Source organism: Colletotrichum navitas (genome assembly GCF_030913465.1).
Source record: "Colletotrichum navitas strain CBS 125086 chromosome Unknown LY79scaffold_71, whole genome shotgun sequence".
NCBI lineage: Eukaryota > Fungi > Ascomycota > Sordariomycetes > Glomerellales > Glomerellaceae > Colletotrichum > Colletotrichum navitas.
This window is the reverse complement of record NW_026850617.1, coordinates 26,160-44,293: the sequence shown is the minus strand read 5'-3', so window position 1 is coordinate 44,293 and position 18,134 is coordinate 26,160. Positions and strand designations below refer to the sequence as shown.

General features: G+C 56.7%; 7 protein-coding genes across 7 annotated transcripts; 2 read left to right on the top strand and 5 right to left on the bottom strand.

Annotated features, from left to right (window-relative positions):
- Positions 1 to 85: 85 nt before the first annotated feature.
- LY79DRAFT_593077 (BZIP family transcription factor) lies at positions 86 to 2,188 on the bottom strand (the record flags this gene model as incomplete). The annotated part of the gene is made up of 3 exons (XM_060561512.1): positions 86 to 177; positions 233 to 1,820; positions 1,943 to 2,188. The coding sequence occupies 3 exons, from the start codon at positions 2,186 to 2,188 to the stop codon at positions 86 to 88; spliced, it is 1,926 nt and encodes a 641-aa protein (XP_060410220.1).
- Positions 2,189 to 4,806: 2,618 nt separating this feature from the next.
- LY79DRAFT_358796 (uncharacterized protein) lies at positions 4,807 to 6,107 on the bottom strand. Its single transcript, XM_060552725.1, has 2 exons — positions 5,926 to 6,107; positions 4,807 to 5,694 (listed from the first exon to the last, which is right to left on the bottom strand). The coding sequence occupies exons 1-2, from the start codon at positions 6,073 to 6,075 to the stop codon at positions 4,927 to 4,929; spliced, it is 918 nt and encodes a 305-aa protein (XP_060410219.1). The 5' UTR covers positions 6,076 to 6,107; the 3' UTR covers positions 4,807 to 4,926.
- Positions 6,108 to 6,391: 284 nt separating this feature from the next.
- Positions 6,392 to 9,252, top strand: LY79DRAFT_565057 (kinase-like domain-containing protein). Its single transcript, XM_060558713.1, has 2 exons — positions 6,392 to 6,869; positions 6,961 to 9,252. The coding sequence occupies exons 1-2, from the start codon at positions 6,721 to 6,723 to the stop codon at positions 9,125 to 9,127; spliced, it is 2,316 nt and encodes a 771-aa protein (XP_060410218.1). The 5' UTR covers positions 6,392 to 6,720; the 3' UTR covers positions 9,128 to 9,252.
- Positions 9,251 to 10,581, bottom strand: LY79DRAFT_565055 (uncharacterized protein). The gene is made up of 2 exons (XM_060558712.1): positions 10,320 to 10,581; positions 9,251 to 10,239 (listed from the first exon to the last, which is right to left on the bottom strand). The coding sequence occupies exons 1-2, from the start codon at positions 10,542 to 10,544 to the stop codon at positions 9,373 to 9,375; spliced, it is 1,092 nt and encodes a 363-aa protein (XP_060410217.1). The 5' UTR covers positions 10,545 to 10,581; the 3' UTR covers positions 9,251 to 9,372.
- A 1,934-nt stretch (positions 10,582 to 12,515) lies between these two features.
- LY79DRAFT_358519 (uncharacterized protein) lies at positions 12,516 to 13,543 on the bottom strand. Its single transcript, XM_060552723.1, has one exon. The coding sequence runs from the start codon at positions 13,301 to 13,303 to the stop codon at positions 12,608 to 12,610; it is 696 nt and encodes a 231-aa protein (XP_060410216.1). The 5' UTR covers positions 13,304 to 13,543; the 3' UTR covers positions 12,516 to 12,607.
- Positions 13,544 to 14,120: 577 nt separating this feature from the next.
- On the top strand, positions 14,121 to 16,194 carry LY79DRAFT_358547 (nucleotide-sugar transporter). The gene is made up of 5 exons (XM_060552724.1): positions 14,121 to 14,480; positions 14,572 to 14,601; positions 14,669 to 14,977; positions 15,046 to 15,783; positions 15,837 to 16,194. The coding sequence occupies exons 1-5, from the start codon at positions 14,397 to 14,399 to the stop codon at positions 16,104 to 16,106; spliced, it is 1,431 nt and encodes a 476-aa protein (XP_060410215.1). The 5' UTR covers positions 14,121 to 14,396; the 3' UTR covers positions 16,107 to 16,194.
- A 486-nt stretch (positions 16,195 to 16,680) lies between these two features.
- LY79DRAFT_672711 (uncharacterized protein) lies at positions 16,681 to 17,787 on the bottom strand (the record flags this gene model as incomplete). Its single annotated transcript, XM_060564088.1, has 2 exons — positions 16,681 to 17,145; positions 17,188 to 17,787. 2 exons carry the CDS (start codon positions 17,785 to 17,787, stop codon positions 16,681 to 16,683), a joined length of 1,065 nt encoding a protein of 354 aa, XP_060410214.1.
- Between the last annotated feature and the right edge of the window lie 347 nt (positions 17,788 to 18,134).

The following is an 18,134-nucleotide window of genomic DNA, read 5'->3' as shown; positions in this document are numbered from 1 at the left end:
CAATTCACCGCCGAAGCATCGTGCGTGCCATCCCGGGATAGGCAAGGTCTAGCCGTCCGGGACCAAGCGTCCCAAAGCCGGCATTTTATACAGCCAGCGACGCCCAAAATGCGACGTTGACATCCTTCGGCCGCACACCCGGCGTCCGTCCCAAGCAAACCGACCTCAGCGCAATCTCTGTGTCGGGTCAGCTTTGCACTCCCTCGCCAGTCGAAAGTGTGGGCAAGCGTACCTTGAACCAAGACTCCGACGTTGATCGTCACCAGCCGTTGCCTCGACCCTGTGTTCGAGACCCCGTTCACCGGCTTCTCGCCTAGCCCGAACGCGTCGCCTCCGAGGCTGGGATCGATGCTGGGATCGATGTCTTCCAGGGCAGGCAATGCCTCCTCCGTACGGGCCACGGAGTGCGCGCCGTTGTGGATGTCAGACGCCCTCGTCGGCTTCAGGTTCATACCGACGTACCCCCTAGCAAAGTGCGCTAGGGGGCTTTTCTCGGCGTGGCGCAGCCCGCCGATTATGTCGTCCACGCTGCTTTGCGAACCCGTCCCAAAGACTTGCCCTCCCGCGGCCGTGTCGGTCGAGAAGTCGGCGGGATCGATCTCGGCCGTAACGAAGTCGGCCGCCGGCGGGATGAGGATGCCTCGCCGTTGCAGGACCCATTCGACCTCGTCTGCGTCGTAAAAGTCGCCCTCGAAGCCCGGCACGCTCATGTGGAGCTTGGCAGCCTCGTGGTCGACCCTCAGATCCCGTGTCTCTTCCGTCCGGGCGTCCCATGGTCCCAGCCCGAACATCGAGTCGACCTTGTGCCGGTGCGGCTCGGCGGTGCCTTGGTTCCCCACCGGGCCCCTCAGCTTGCCGGCGCGCGAGTAATCCGTCTCGTCCATCTCGTCGAACCACGTACCACCACCACCCAGGTTCCAGAAGGGGAACTTCCAATTAAACATAGACTCGCGCTCCTTCACTCTGAGACAGTTAGCAAGTCTCTCCTTGATGCGCTCTTTGGGCTCAAACAGCAGGCAGAAGCCGAAGGCTCTGGACATGAGGGCCGGCGGCGGGTCCGGCATACACACCAGGAAGTAGGCCTTCTCCAACGTCGACCGCTGCAGCCGCCTCCCGAACGTACGCTCCTGGTACGCGTAGGAGCTCGGCGGAGAGATGATGGAGAAGAGGGTTTCGGAAATGGGCTGGCCGGATAGATTGGGAGAGCCTGCTTGATCCAGGCTATCATCGAAAGACATACCAAATGGGAAGCTAGCATTGTCCGTCGTCGGCTCCGTCACTATTTCGTAGCCTAGAGGCGCCTGGGGAGCCGTCGATTGTGGCGCTTGCGGTTGGCTGTCGGTCGCCCACGATGTCGTGTGCATTGCCGTCAACGTCTGGGAGCGAGGGGTCGAGTGTGCCGTGTCCTCGCCATGGCTGACGATGAAGCCTCCATACATCATCTCGGCGGGTTTGACGGCGACGTCTTGTGAGCCCGACGTGTCGCTGAGCCCAGCGTTGCCTATGGTTGGGCTGGCCTCTTGCGCATCGACGTCGTTGTCTTGGCTGGTGGGCAAATCACCGTCGTTTTCGAGCTCCTCGCTCGATCTCCGTGCCAGGGCGACAAATTTCTCCGTCGTCGCCTGCAGCTGACGTCCGAACTCGGGCGTGCTCTCATGCATGCCCTTGCTGACGGCGAAGTCGTAAAGCCTCATAAACTCCTTACTCATTTCCTCGTTGGTTTTCCTGAGCTCATCGACCTTCTTCTCAAGTGACTGGATGGCTGTCTCCTTACGGTTGCGGTAGGCCCTCTGGGCGAGGCGAATTTGGGTGCGGCGACGCTACTCTGGTTAGATGGACCTTATGCACGCTCTGAGGCATTGCGGGCATGAAACAAAATCAAAATGCAGTTATATTACCGCAGGAAAAGGCAGCAGAAGGCCGGTGGTGGATAGCAACTTACGTCTTTGGCTGTCTCATCATTTGTATCTAGACGCGGCCTACCCCGCGATCTCTTCTTGTCTTCGTCCTCGAGCTCGCCTGCTTCGGAAGACTGAGCCTTGGTCCGCTTTTTGGACCTTGGTGGTTCATCGCCTGTCGCCGCTCTCCGGGGCCTCCCCGAAGGAAGACTTCGCGGCGCGCGAAACCCCAACTTGCCGTCGTTGTACGACTCAGCATTGAGGATGTTGAGCTCGGGGTTCGGCGGCATGAATGCTATCGGGTAACCGCCAGGAAACTGAAGAACGCCAGGGTAGCTGTTATGAACGTGGTGGTCACTGTTGTGATGATAAAACAATTGGGCCTGTCCAGCAGGGTGACCGGACAGAGGGAAACCAGCTAGAGACTCTTGAGGGACGTGTATGTGATCTGGACCTTGAAATCGAATCGGGACTAGATCGCCAGGGCTAATTTGGGGGAACCCAGGATCCCGGTGGGGGAACTCGAAGCCGCTCTGTGTGGCAGCTTGGGATTGGGCTTGCAACAACCTAGGGTCGTGGGGATGACGAAGAAAAGATGCCGAGTCGGGAATTGAGAAGGCGTTGGAGGAAGGCTGGCGAGAGTCCGCGAGAGAGGTAGGCGGGATGAATTGTTGATGGCGGCGGTGCCCTGCGCTTTGCTGGAGCTGGGGCCGGGGGTGTTGGTAATGTTGGGGGTCGTGGTAGACTACCGTGTCCTGGCCGTGCCCGCTGTGATACAAGTCACCCTGGCTCTGTTGCTGATAGGGCTGGTTGTAGCGCGGCTGAGCATGGGAGAATGAAAGATTCAGAAGAAGATGGGGGTGAGAAGAGGCCGGGTGCGCTTGAGCAGGGGTGACAATAGATTGAACACCTTCTTCTCCCTGGGACGACGTCGACGTTGGGGTTGACGAGGCCGGGAAAGGAAATGCACCGACGCCGCTATGTTCCGGCTGTTCCTGCTTTTCAATGAATCGACGACGATGCGATAAGGGTCGCCAGGGTAGCCGTCGGCCTTCTTGGTCAGGAAACCCGTGTATAACAAATGTCTGGTGAGGGGGGGGCGGAGGCGGCTCGTCCAAATCGTCGGCCGTGTCGGATGGCATCTCCAAGCCGCTGGGACGGGGATGATTACTCATATTCACCGGTTATAAAGTGGGCGAGCCAGCAACAGCCGAATCCAGGTTGAGCCTGAATGCCGACTAACGGGGCTAATCTTGCGTATCGCTGTATTGTATGGGGGGACAGCGGGCTGCACACTGGGTCCTGTTAGGGTTTGCTAGCTGAACCATTGTGCTGTGCCGTTTGATGTCTCCCGCGGAGCTAGCGACCCATCAGTCATGCATAACAAGACGACGGCCCGAGTACCACCACAGTAAGTGCCCGATTCGCAGCGATCCTGAATGAACCGAGGCGGGAGTTGATCATGCAGTAGCTCATAAGTACAGTAGAAATAGATAGAACTTACTGAGTCGTGATGATGGAACGAAGTTGGTCAAAGACAAACCACGCAAAGGAAAAAAAGAGAAAAAAAGAGGAAGAAAAAAAAATACGAGGGCGTCGTCTTGATAGAGTGCCAGCAAGAAAAGTCAGGCTTCTCTTCTGGGCCAGCTCAGCCGTTCAAGTAATACTCGGACAACTCAATGTGTCTAGGGGGAGGGTCGTACACCATTTAAAGAAAGAGTCTCTCGAGGGGCAACTTTCCGTGCATACTGACAAAATCGACAGCAAGAAAAAGAAAGTATGCCAGCGAGGCGGTTGAATGACACAACGACCCGTCAGGAAAGCGAACAAGCGATGTCGGCACTATATGCCGCGCCAGTGCCCCATCCTAGGAGTGATATTGTTGGCCACAACCTTACGGTAGCCAACCCGATCCTCTTGATGAGGGCCCGGCAGGCAGGGCTGCTCTTGACCACGATTTACAACACCAATGCTTGTCATGGTGAGATACAGATGCACGTGTAGCCGGGCATGATACAGCCAAGCAACAAGGGGTTGTTGAATCGGGGAGTTCAGAATGTGAGCACGACATGGGGGTCCTCATAGGGGACCATTAAGTAAAAATGAGATCCGCGAACTGCAGCTGCGTGGAACGTTCCATCCGCAAGGCCTAGAGGCCATGGTGGACACGACCAATATCAAATATCGAATGGTCCGGGTTAACGTAAGGGTTGCTGCCTCAAATGCCGCGGGCGGGACACGTATATCTGTGGCAATGTTTGCCCAGGAGGATACCGAGTTCAGGGTTCTCGGCTCACCGGTCTCGAGCCAAATGTGCCTGCAAGCTAAACTACAAGTGATTAGAGCCCGTACCCAGCTCTCGGAGACATTGATTGGACCGGGGGGGAGACGGGAACAGGTACCGCGTAGATCCATTGCAGCGGGCCTCGTCCATGAAGACGTAACGATCTCAGGTAACAGCACATAGCAGCCTCACTAGGGGAGCCGGTCTGGTTCCCGAGGGGCTGTGATCGACGCAGCAGGGCGAGCGGGATTCCCAGCCAGAGATTCCTAAACATCCTAGAACCCGTCCAGAAGGGGTGGGGAGGGGGGAAAGAGTCATGCTCTACAGGAGTAACAGTTGGTAGCGAGAGAACGGTCTAGGGAGGCTGGCACGGTGTTTCGACACCAACGAAACCAGCCCCGGCTTGCTTCCCCTAGCGGTGAAAATGGCAAAAGTCAAAAACGACAGAAAACGTGGCCGGTACTGGCCGCATGCATAGCGTGTTCGCAGTGACGGATGTAGCATTCGGGATTGGCTGGGGGAGGGGGCTATGTTGAGTGAGCAGCGCAGCCTCGCCTCGCGATCTCGACCAAAGTAAGGACGTCTCGGGATCGTTCAAGCGGGGCAGGTCCGGACCCAGGAGTTCGGCCGCTGGAAGTGGGTCCAACTGGCCCAGACCATCATCTAGTCTGGCTATCATAATGAGGCCCAAACGCCCATGTCAATTGCAGTGTAATGTGAGACTTGACCGTAAGCATCGTCGTCTTAATGGACTGAGACGGAGGCACGATAAAATGCTTCCCCGGTCGTCGCAGTGTCAAGTGCCAGTAGAAGATATATCCGAGTATTCGGCGCGCCCGACACCCCGACGCCTGATGGACCCCTTTTTCTTGTTTTTGAGCTGCCCAGGTTGGAATCCCACACAGCGCAGGGTAGGAAGGGCCCGTCATGCTTATCATAATGATGATAAGGTCGATGGTGCCAACCTCCCCCGTCCTTCTGTGTGTTGTGTGCTGTGTTGTGTGCTGTGTGCTGTGCGTGTGCTGTGCGTGTGCTGTATGTGTGGTGTGTGTCCGATCTGGGTTTTATGAAATGCCGGCGAGATCGTGTCACAGTGAGTGGTATCTTAGGTGGCTTGAGAGGAACCCAGCCACACCAGCCATCTGCCTCACCTCGGTCGAGACGGTGACGATCCCAGCTGTATCGATATATGCAGGTGGTATCTCGGCAGCGGCCACGATTGCAGACACACAATGCCAGCGTTCGCATCGGGCGCGGCTTCGGAATCCGCAGAGGACTGGCTAGCACGACGGTTGCATTTGGTACATCATTTGCGTGGGGCCGTTGGCCTGGATTTGACATCGTCAAGGCCCACAAGGTCTCGAGACAAACTTGTGCGAATTTGGGCGGCCCGTCGGATGTGATGTCAACAGTCCTGGGTCTTGGACAGGGTGATATGTTACCAATTGTTGCGTCGCTACCAGTCATGATGGGGTTTCCATCCCATGCGTCTCGAGTCGAGAGATGGGAGCACTGCAGAACAGTCAGCAACGGTCCTCTTTATCCAGCCTCGTAAGGATTGTCGGGGCCGAGGTGCCAAGAAAGAACCTCTTCTGTGGTGCCAATGGAAAAAGGTCAGTCAGTGGGGAGCCACGCGGGACTGTGCATCGTGGGAAACCTTCAATCATGGTTCAATGTGCAGTTAGCTGCATGATCGGGACCTGAATACGTAAAATGCGTTCGTGTCTCACAACTGGAAGGTACCATTGCATTGATTGCATCGTCTGTTGATTTGATGACTGTTTTCATGGATATGTAGCTGCCCAGGAGTGGCATTGGGGCAAGGTCGAGAGTAAGGCTTTGGCTTCGGTGATGAGGATGAATGATGGTGGAAGAAGCATCGCTACTCTGCATTGTGTACAAAGATACTCCGTAGTATTCCTGCATACCTACCTAGGTAGGTAGGAACCTACCTATCTGCCTACCTACAGAACGGTACGTGCCTAAGATACTAAGGTACCTACACGTACTTTGGAACATGCCCCAGCAAATGGCCCCAGCGCTGCGTCCCTACAAGGCTAAATGTGAGCCCCACAAGCTAAAAAGCCTGTAGTTACACGGCCCTCGAAGCCTTGAAAGGGGGTCAACCTCGGGGCTGTGCGCCTATTTCAAGTACCCTACCTGGGTAGGTACCTACTTCATTATTACCTACTTCAAGGTACCTACCTACCCAGGCCCTCCTTGCCTGGGCAGACTCCGTGTTCCGGCCTTCCCTGCCTTCTGCTTCCCTCCACAAAGATCGACAAACCACACTCCAACGGTCGTCAATTCTGACCACTACCTACTGGGCTGACACCCCGCAATCGCCTCTCTCCCTTTCTCTCTGCCTCATTTCCTTAATCGTTCCAGCGGCCGGTGTGCGCCACATCCTCCAGTTGACATCATGACCGTTGCCTCGCCATCCTAGACGGCATTCTACCAAAGGCCAAACTGCTTGCCCGTCCGCTAGCCGTTGAGGAACTCGCGGCAACCTTGCCATCCCATCCGACGTTGAACGCCATGGCCGACGAGGGTTCCGATGCAGGCTGGACTACTGTCCACCTGAAATCCCAGCCGCATCCCGATCGCCTCCCGCCCGCTCACCGCGAACTATACGAGAAGTCCAAGATCCGGGAATGGGAGGCGTCCAGCGGCCATTGGTCTGGCATGTGAGTCCAAATTTCCCTCCTGCTGCTCTTCTGGCTCCCGACAATCACACGTCCATTGCGCTCAAGTTGACAACAAAGCACCGCGCCGCAGTGGAAAACACCCAGATGACTTCGCCGAAGCCAAGAAGATACACGCCAAGATCATCGCCCCCAAGGACAACGATCTGGGAATGGGCACATTTGGCCGCGTCGAGAGAGTCACCCACCGCACTGTTCGCCTGGCACGCAAATGGATCAAGCCCCAACGCAACCAGACCTTTCATACCCTGCGGAGGGAGGCACTGGCCATGGAGCGTCTGGACCATGACCACATCGTCAAGCTGATCGGGACTTACACCTTTAAACAGCGAGAGCTTTACCTCCTGGTATGGCCCGTTGCCGTTTGCAACCTTGACGAACTCCTTACCGATCTCGCCGACTTGAGAAGCGGCCAGGGTGATCGGGAGGATATCTTGAAGAGACTCGATGAGCTAGACATCTCTGACCTGGCCCTCGTCGAGTCTGGCGGTCGTAAATGTCCAGCAGACGCTGGCAAGGCCAAGTGTCCTCTCAATTTCCTTCAACGTATCATGGGCTGCATTGCCCAGGCCGTCACACACTGTCACGCCTCCAAAGTTCGCCACCTTGACCTGAAGCCGAGTAATATCTTATTGAACCCCAACAAGGTCTATCTCGCCGACTTCGGCATTGCTCGAGATTTTCATGGCCAGGAAAACACTGCCACCATGGGCCTTCACGGCACCCCCAAGTGGCGCCCCCCCGAGGCCTATGTCCCCGAGGAGTACTCCACGCAGTGTGCCGACATATACTGTTTGGGCCTCATATACCTCAACATTGCTACGCTTGTGTTTCATGGTGATTTGAACAACTTCCACTCGGTGGTCGGAGATTTGCTGCCCCATTCCCGGGCCGAGAAACTCGCGGCTCACCAAGAGCAACTGGCTCTTCATGCTCTGGCAACTCAGCGTTTCCACGACGTGAAACGGCCGACTGTCGCGCCACGCCACATTCTCGGTCTCACTGGGAAAATGGTCTCCTCTGACCCGAAGGCCAGACCCCGGGCCGACCAAGTGGACCAGGAACTCGTTGACCTTGGTGGCATCGAACAGGTCTATCATAACAGCTGTTGTCGGAAGAGTGCCCGGTTTGTCGGCAACCGTATCGACGTGAGACTTGCGGCTGCGGCTGCCGAGAACGCCCAATTGAGGCCTGAAAAGGAGCGGCTGCAGAAGGAAGTCAAATCACTGAGAGCCATGGACGAAACTTACCGTCTGCGCCTAGAGAACCAGGAGAAGAAGCACGCCAGGGACACCGAGCTTCTGACGAAGCAGCGCGACGATGAAAGGCAAAAACGGAGAAAGCTAGAAGAACGGGTCAACGAGCTGGAGAGGCAGTCAAGGCACAGCCGGACAGGCTTACCCCTGCCTAACACCAACCTCAACGTCTGCCTCACGCCCAACGCCGCCATCACCAACTTACACCAGGGCCTGGGCATCAACACCAGGCCACACACCCACCCTGTGCGTCAAGCCGCGATACGTCCCTCTCCCTCGACAAATGCTTCATCCTCGGCAGCCCCGCGTCCGACGCCGACAGCGCGGATTCCAAGTGGCCCTCACAAGGCATGGGTCACCCCCAATGCTGCTGTTATGTCAGGCGCCTTCAGACCTGATCCTGCACCGCGGCCATCGGAGACACCCTCGCCAAATCCTCAAGCAAGTGGCATGTTGTCCTCACGGGGCTCCAACTCCCGTCTTCCAATCCTCGCAAAGCTTCCGGCCACTCCACGATCGAGCGCACCCAAGCTCAACAGAGATAGCAGCTCGGCGGACAGCACGCAGGCCAGCACGTCATCATCCATATTCTCGCGCCGTAGCTTCGAGACGAGCACTGAGATATTCACTCCCCCGGCAATGAGTCCCTTTCTGAAACAATCCGGCTTCGATGTTGTAGTCCGGGAGGTTGCTGACCCGGAGCCGTCCTACAGGCCTTTGAGTCCTACTCATTCTGTTCCACCGTCCATGTCTTCTTCCGTATTATCTTCTCCCCGCACAACCAAGGCGGAACTCGCATCTGTCGCTGGAAGTGAGGTGTCGCTAGACGGCTTAGGCCAGGTAAAAATTCCATCACTGCAGTCAGGAAGGAGCTGGGCAGCCGTCGCTGGCGAGTCTCACGCTCTGGCGAAGATGGTGGGTCCACCGCCGCAGATCGACACCGCTCCCGGCAGCCCCGAGAGGAGCAAAGAGCGCGTCAGGTGAAGACGATGGCACTACAGAAGATATTCACGGCTGATTTACGGCCGAAAAAAATGGGAGGGCCGGTAAATACATACGTTTTACAAACATAATAATAGCTTTCACGAAGTCATGACAATAAAAGTACTTGTTTTTTCTTCAATCTTGACATCGCTGCAACATGTAAAACGAGGCGCAAAGTGGTATCATTGCCGAAATTCAGATGGGTACAGGTTAGGTTGAGGAGGCTCGCCCGCTAGACAAGCCTGTCAAACCTCGACGGGGGCCGGCGCCAACCCTCTCACCCGCGACTGCCTTTTCTTCTCCTTCTTCTTGGCCCTGCGGTCGACCTTGGCCGCATTCATGGCCGCGCGGTACCGCTTGTGCCTCTGCATCTTCTTCTCAGGGGTATCCACCATCCAGCGGTGGCCCCTCGCCAGATGGTCGCGGTCCTCCTCCTCGAGCATCGCCGCCTCCGCCTTGCGGATGTTCACAAACGCCCTCGCACGCGCGGCCTCGTTCGCCATCAGGTCTTGCAGCGTCTGCCTCGCGAACTTCCAGTTCTCCACCACCGACTGCCCATAGCTCTCGGGCTGCAGCAGCCGATCCAACGCCTCCCTCTGCTTCCCACACGGAGCCTTCCCGGCCTCCCTGGTCTCCCTGGTCTCCCGCCGCCGCGCCTCGACCATCTCCTGCTTCACAATTTCCTCCCACCTGTCCTCCTGCGCGACCCACGGCAAGTCCTTGCGTGTCGAGCCGAGCATCAGGTCCATCGCGCGCCTTTTGATCCGGGTTTTGCGCCGGATGTAAAGCCCGACCCAGTGTTGTTGTGGCTTCTTCTGCCGCAGGAATGCGATGCCCTCGGCCGTTATGGAGACGTACGGCACGCGCCGCGCGCCGGTGAGGTGCTCACGCGGCACGGGGAAGCGCGGGGAGACGTAAGCCGGAGGATCGCCTTCCTTAGAGACCTTCTGGAGGAGGGGCGGCCACTTGGGCTTGGCGGGTCGTGGGGGCCGGGGTGGGGGCTTGCCGGCCTCGGATTTAGCGTCGCGGAGCTTCTTGTCGCGGAGGTGGGCTATGATCTGGGAGTGCTCCTTCGAGTCGGGGGTTTGTGCAGCCTTGAAGAGGTTGAGGAACTGGAGAGCAGTCGTTAGCCTGTGACCTGGGGTACAGCCCGGAAACTTGAGGCGAAAAAGAGAAGGGACGTGTGGCATACGTTGTAACCTGTCCCTAGCGCTGAGAAGACGATCCGGTAGCTCGCCTCTGTGCGGTTGCGCGCGAAGGCCTTCTTCACGAGCCGCGGAATCGGGTTCTGCGTGCCTTTGCGGAGGACATCGTCGGGGAGGGGGATCGCGCGCGCCTCGCGGATGAGGGAGCGGTAGAGGGCTATGCAGGCGACGCGGTGACGGGAGCTGCGGGCGGGTATGAACTGAGACGGCATCCTGGGACGTCCTCACATTGCAATGCTCGTTGTTAGGGGAAGCTCTGTCGGAGCTTCGCGACTATCACTTTCTTTGAACCTTATCTAATCTTATCCTCCCATCCTATCATTATCGTGCTTATCTAAGCCGCCGTCAATAACCTCGAGTATTGTATCCTAGATGCAAATCCCGGCTGCAGCTTCTGGAAGACTTCCCTTGGGTCATACTTCTTGGCAATGCTCTTCAACCGATCCTTGTTTTCCGCCCCGTACCCGCTAATGACATCTTGGTACTGGCTGCGGATGCGCGGGTCAGAGGTAAGCACCTCTGATCAGTAATAAATTTCAAGCTCGAGGCGAGGCATCTTGTGTTGCTTTAGTAGGGTGGTTAGCAATATGCTACGCACCGCACCGCTGATGTCCTCTTTTACCCCACACCACTTTCAGTTAAATGGCGTACGCAGGTAGGAGTAATTCACACTTGGGACCGTGAACTGGCACAATACGAGGCCCGGTACGACCAACTGCCCGCGTTCAAAAATACAAGCTAGAGAACTAGGCAAGTTAGTGGTTGAAGTAAAGTTTCGAACATTGACATCACGTGGGGCCAACGAGAATGACACGACAAAAAGAACAATCCCCCCACCCCTATAACAAGGCTGGTGTTTATGTTATGCACAGTGTCAGGATGCAATTTGTGCACGTAGAGAGCGTTCATCAATACTCTTTACTCTGGGCTGAGACTTGTAGAATACTCTTAATGACAGCATGATGATTATGTAAGCGTTTTGTGAGCTCGAACGCTCAATCCGTGCGGAGGTCGGTGAATGGTACCAGGTGTGTCGGAGGTCCCATACAAATCGACCTATTTCTGTTGGATACCTTTCAGAATAGAGTGCGGAACGTCAATTCAGGACCAGATTCCACTAGGGTTATCATAGCTTAACGGGGAGTTGAGTGGCTGAACTGAGCACCAGATCAGGCAATCCAACCTGAGACATGAGCGGTGAACTGGTTCCCCGAGCGATCCAATGGCAGGACAGAAACCTTAGGGAGGCGTAGGAACTAGGGGGAACACCAGCCCTCGTGGCTTTCATCCTGTGGAATCGCGGCAAGCATCGACTTTGGGCCGTCCCGAGTCCAAACGAAATGGCAGCTGTCAAATGCGTAGCGATCTCAGACGCGGAAACGCGCCGTCCGAAAACCACGAAATAGGACCTGATGCGTCTCTCCTAACCGTTGCAGGGCATTCACTACCACCACCCTTCGGGCGCCATTTAGGTGACACCAGTGGTCCGTGTAGGCGGGTCATGGGGCTAGGCTCGTTGGACGTGGCGGCGGGAGAGTCGCGCGGGGGAGGGAGTGGTTGGAGTGCCGATTGGGATATGGTAGAAAAGGTGGAAATGCCTTTGGTCCAGTGAGCTTGTTCCGATGGCGCCTTTGGGGCCTGGATGACTTGGTTACTAGGTTGAAGTGATGATTCGGTCAAATGCCAGGTGACGCCATGCTGGAGCTAGAGCCAGTCGGGACAGTTCACTGTGCATGGGGCTCAGAGACCACTGGGAGTTTCCCCGCCCCCTATACCCTAGATAGATAGGCTTGTGGCTTGTTTGCTGGAACCCATGATCACGTCCACGATGAGAGTTGGACGGAATCGTCGGTGAGGGTAAGGCGGGAGAATTATAAACGGCATAAATAACGGCTGAGTCTCGCAGCCGGCTGGTTGCTGTATTGGAGCGACGAAGCATGTCTTGCAGTCTGCCTCGGTCGTGTTCGCTTTGCTGCCAACCAAGAAAGCTTTATCAGCAGCTTCCCCGGATCTTCGCTGACGGCTGGGGGGCAAAGGACAAGAACAGGAAAATAGGGGCGGAAACGAAAAAGGTGATCCCTGTCGAGGCATCACTGATCATTGGTGTGTGGTGGTGCCTGTGCTTCGCCCTCGCTGATGATGCAATTGCTGACTTGTCCAGCTTGGTCGAGACCCGTCCGGTCTGCATTCTTGCGCGTCTGTTTGCGTCGGGACCTGAGCTGTCGGGCGCCAGGCACTCTGTATAGGCAGCCCTTGGCATTGGCACCTGCTTGGTCTACCGTACTCCGTACAGGCCGGGTAAAAGACTGCAGCAATCGTCTCTTGGGTGGCCTGGGCAACCGAGCATATCTAAGCAAGAGAGGCTCGTGGCAGATAGGCCGAGAGGCGGACGGCGGGCTTGGACGGCACGACGGCACGCTCGGACGGCTGAGCGGGTTTGGTCCGGACTGAAATCATTGGATCTGAAGGGTGGGTCGTTGGGCGGCTCTCCGTCTGCATTGCGCTTGAAGTACGGTGGTTGTTTCTTGTCGCATCGACGCTCCCATTCGCATAAAGCGGATATTACGGCGGAGACGGGGTTACGGTACGTGTTTCTGATTCTCTTGTGTCTCTGTCTCCCTCTGTTTCTCCTCAGAATCTTGTGAAGCTCACGTTGGGCAGAGTTTGAGAAGTGTGAAAAGGTGAGGCAAGGCGATGGGAAATGGACGAATGAGGCCGAGGAAGCCTGAGCTGCGGCCAAATCTTTCCCCATTACTAACCTCAGAGATAGGCGAGTCTGAAGTTTCAACCAAGTCCAGAGTACTTGGAGGTGCGGCTTTGGCGTACCGAGGTTCCAAGTACTTGTCTCCAAACACCCCCCATCGCGAGACCCTGGAACCCCAGGCAGGGGGAGACCGACAGTGGCCGTGGACATCTGACACCGGATACCCGATAGCGGTAACCTGAGAGTGTAATAATCAGTAAACAACATACCGCAGAGTCAACAGCCCGTGGACCACCAGCCAACAGACAATAGACAACAAGGCCAAAAGAAAGCAAAGCAAAGCAAAGCAAAGCAAAGCAGAAAAGACGGCGCAGTTGCAGGCTGCAGCAACCACCTGACTAGGTACCCTGTACATTACCTACCTAGGTACGGATGCTTAGGTGTATCCGTAACTTACCGTAGTAGCTAACCGGCCCCTGTTTCCGTTTCTCTCCCATACCAAAAAAAGTACGTACCTACTCGCCCTCTTTCCCTTACAATCATTTTCCCATCGTGCCATCCTAAGTAGGTATTCTTCTGTGTGCTCATGCTACCGCCTCCTCCTCCTCCTCCTCCTCCTCCTCCTCCCCCCTGCTCCTTCCTGCCCTTGTTCTTCCCTTACGTCAGGGGTCGACTCACCCAGTCAGGGAAGGAAGGGACCTGCATCACGGACGCGGCACACCCAGAACCTCTAGGAGAGGAAACACACACTCTCTCTCCTTGCCTTGTCTGGGTTGGGGCTGGACACACGTCCCATGCTTTTGGAAGGGGGGGGGCATTGAGAAACGCGACATACTTCCAAACCCTCTTCGATGCCATCAATGCAACCTTTCCTCCCCTTCTTCTTTCCCCTTTCTGATTTCCCCTACCCCTTTGAGCATTTTGTTCTATTCTACCTACCTGTCGTCTGCCTCAAATTGCCCTTGCTGCTCGCTCACCTGTTGCTGCCCTTGGACAAGCATCCACTATTCCCACGGCAGGCGGCCCCTCGCTCTGACATTGTTCTAGACCCCTTGGTATTGTCACCTCCCCCCCCGATTCGCTCGCTGTTCCGACCAAGGAAATCGAGAACAAAAATAAAAATCAAATAAAAATAGGGTGCCAAAAAAGACGAGCTTTCAGCCAAGCTTCTTTCCACACCCACTTTGTTCCCCTTATCGCAAGCCACTGTCGACAACACAAATCCCCCGACCAAGCAGAATATCAATCCGGAGAGGACGACACCGAACTGCACGAAACCACCACTTAACCTCCGAAATAAACATCGTCAACGGCCGATCCTTCCGGTTTGGCAGCCTCAATTCCATCGCCGTCAGCCACAATGGCTCTCCTCGACGCTGCCGCGCCGCCGGCGGGGGGCCCGACTCTTCTTGGCATGTCCATGAAGCAGGTTTCTCTGATCACGGTATGCACAACAACTGCCCGCGCAGAGCCTCGCGCGATTGCGCCTCGTGGACAAGGCTGGGAATGCTGACAATGGCCTCGTTCGTTCGTAGCTGACCTTCCAAAACTCAGCGTTGATTCTGGTATGCATCTCCCCCTTCATCGCCTTGCCTTGCCTCTCGCGACACGGCGCTGACTAGATCATGGTAGATCATGCATTACTCCCGCATCATGCCTCCCGTGGGCGACCACCGATACTTCACATCCACCGCCGTCTTCCTCAACGAGGTCATCAAGCTGTCCATTTGCTTGACCTGTTCCATCGCTGAAGTCTCGCGGACCTTGGCTCCTTCGACGCCTGCCACTGTCATTTTCGAGCAGATCTTCAATTCTGTCTTCTCGGGCGACGGCTGGAAGCTTGCCATACCCGCCACACTATACACTCTGCAGAACACCCTGCAATACATTGCCGTTGGTAATCTGGACGCCGTGCACTTCCAAGTGCTTTACCAGCTCAAGGTATGTTGGAAAGCCGCCTTTGCCATCCCTCGGCTTCAACCTTTATACTGATTTTGCATGCGCCGCAGATCCTCACAACAGCAGTCTTCTCCGTCACGATGCTCCGACGCGCGCTCGGCATGAAGCGTTGGATCTCACTCTTCATCCTGACCCTGGGAGTCTCCATTGTGTCGCTTCCCCAACCCTCTTCCGGAAACCATGCCGAATCCTCTTCTGCCGGCATCCTCCTGCACGATACCACAGACCATTTCTTCCCCCGTTCCGTGCACGAGCTAGGTCAAGCCGCCGAGGGCGCTTCTGAGGTGGCCCGCGAGCTCACCAAGCGCGCCGCAGACGGTCTTGCTAGCGTTGGCGGAGAAATCGTGAAGCGGTCGGCCTCGTACCAGGGCATCCAGGAGGACCAGGATCCGTCGCCGCTCATGAACTACTCTATCGGATTGTCAGCCGTGCTCGTGGCTGCCGTCGCCTCGGGCCTCGCGGGTGTTTATTTCGAGAAGATGCTCAAGGATTCGCCGACCCCGGCTTCCGTCTGGACGCGCAACATCCAGCTGTCATTCTACTCGCTGTTTCCCGCTCTGGCCGGCATCGTCTTCCTTGATGGCGAAGACATTACCAAGCATGGCTTCTTTGAGGGCTACAACTCGGTTGTCTGGACCGCGATTGTTTTTCAGGCCGTCGGCGGCGTCCTGGCCTCGCTATGCATCAACTATGCCGACAACATTGCAAAGAATTTCGCAGCTAGCATCAGTATCGTTCTAAGCTTCATGTTCAGTGTTTGGTTCTTCAATTTTCAAGTCAATTTCGCTGTAAGTTCACTTCTAATCCCTTTCTTTTACCGCACGGTCCTAACGCACATCAGTTTATTATCGGCACTGCGCTGGTCCTGGCCTCGACCTACCTCTACAGCATCCCTGAGCGCAAGGGCCGCCCGCCACCAATCACCATCGCGAGCTACGAGAAGGCCATGATCGACCCTGCTTACACGCCCGCGGTCACGGATGAGGCCAAGCTCAACCTGGACCCACTCGATGCGGTTCGCGGCATGGGATTGTCGTCGTCTAGGCCAGCGTCGCCCATGTTGCACCACCACCGCGTTCCCTCGGCTAGGGGCAAGAACCGCGATGACTAACCTGGACGCTATCGTCGCTCGAGTAATGCCAGTTTTCAATTTATTTTGTTTACGACAGTGCTGCGAACGGCGGCCGGTCGAGTCGGTGGGTGGGAGTGATGAGGCGACGATGACGAGCAACAAAATGGTTGGATAATAAAAGGCAAAAGGAGGAGTTGTTTTGTTTTGCAAATTCATGGGTGGTATGCTCCGGATTAGTTGGACACTGGGTCCTGGAATAGAGTCCGGCTTGCACGCCCGACATCACACCACAGTATCATCAGACAGCGATACTCGGCTTGACCGCAAGGTAAAGAAGCAAGGGTACATAGTATATTTTTGGGCTCCTGCGATGGAGCAAGCGAAGAGAGCAACATTGGCGGCGGCGGCGAGTGCTGGTAGTTGCAAAGCGTGGCGGCCAATGGCTGATGATGTGTGGTAATACTGCGCTGGCCGCTTAATGAATCAACCGTCGATGATTTATCTACCTAGATGCTTCCTAGCCGTCCCCCGAGGGTGAGGGTGACTGCCAAAGATTTACCCCTGAACAAAACAAGCTCCTGCTTGGCATAACAGACACGGTGTTGTTCATACCTCATACCTCCACCTCGTCCGTTACACAAGTGCCGGCAATTTCCTCGCAGCTCGCCCACACGAACACTGTCTGACCGAGGGCCGCCTCGACGGGGAAGGCAAGCACTTTTCCCGACATGAGGCTTCTCACTTTGCCTCTCCAAAAGAAAACCAGCCTGCCATCTGGGGTCTCGGCTCCCAGGGTGACAGAAGGCTCCTTGTCCTTCCAGACGGGGATGTCCCGGTTCGAACAACCCAGCACGGCTCTGATGATGACGTCCCGCGTGCCCTCCTTTCGCTTGGCAACGTCGACAACGAGGGCGAGACGCGGAAAGTGCGCGAGGCTGCGCAGGACCTTCTGGCCGAAAGGCGGGTTGCGGCTCAGAATCCTCTCGATGTGGTAGAAGTCCAGGTCGGCGAGCTGACGTACGGAGCGGACGCCGTGCGCGACCAGCGAGGCGACCTTTTTGGGCCCGATGCCGGGGACCTGGAGCAGCTCCGTGGCCAGCCCCTCCTAGCTTCCGGAGACGATGCCGCGCCAGGTCTCGAGGGCGCGGCGGAGGCCGGCGGCGTCTCGGCGGGAGCCCATGATGTCGGCGCAGGCGCGCAAGACCTGGCCGAGGATGTCGACGATGCGGCCGCGCGCGGCGTAGAGGGCGTTGCGGGCCTGCAGGGAGAGCTTGTCGCCGTAGTCGCCGCCCGCAGCCTCGCACTGTGCGACGAGGAAGACCTTGTGCCAGGAGAGGGCGAGGGCCTCGCGGACGGGCCAACGGGTCGAAGGGTCGTTATTGATGCCGGCGAAGGCGACCTTCTCCGGGGGCGAGAAGGTGAAGGAGAGGAACTCGGTGGCGGAGGCGGCGCAGCGGAGGATCTCGTCAGGCGGGGCGGCGTGAGGGAGGGCGGCGAGGGCGTGGATGGTGCGAGGGGAGAGGGAGTAGCGGAGCATGATTGCGTGGTGTTCGGGAGAGAGGCGCGCAGAGGGGGCTCTGGTGGTGTTGGTGGTGGTGGTGGTGGTTGTGGTGGCCGTCGTCTTGGTGGGAGGTGGGTTTGAGGATAGGGTGCTTTTGGGACGAGTCTGGGAGGATGAGGGCTCAGAGGGTCTCGGGTTGGGTATTGGAAGCGCAGGCATCGTGGCTGCTGATGTCACGCTTTCAGAGGTGGGCGTCTCTAGTGTGACGGAGAGGATAGGAGCAGTGAGGCCTGAATTGATTGGGTACGAGAGGATGAGAGAACGACGGTGGAAGATGAAGACTTGTCGAGCAGGGTGTTGATTCAAAAAAGAGCAAGAAGAAAAAGGAGAGGCGAGTAGGAAATCACGATATGTAAGCGGTGGTTGTCGAGGCAGCTCTTTCCGTGATACTAAAAGGTTATTATTGCCTGGACTGTTCCTTTGTATGGCAGGAGCTCCATGGACGAGGTTCCTCCCTCCAGTTCTAGCTCAAATGGAAAGGCGTGACAGCATATATGTTGGCGTGG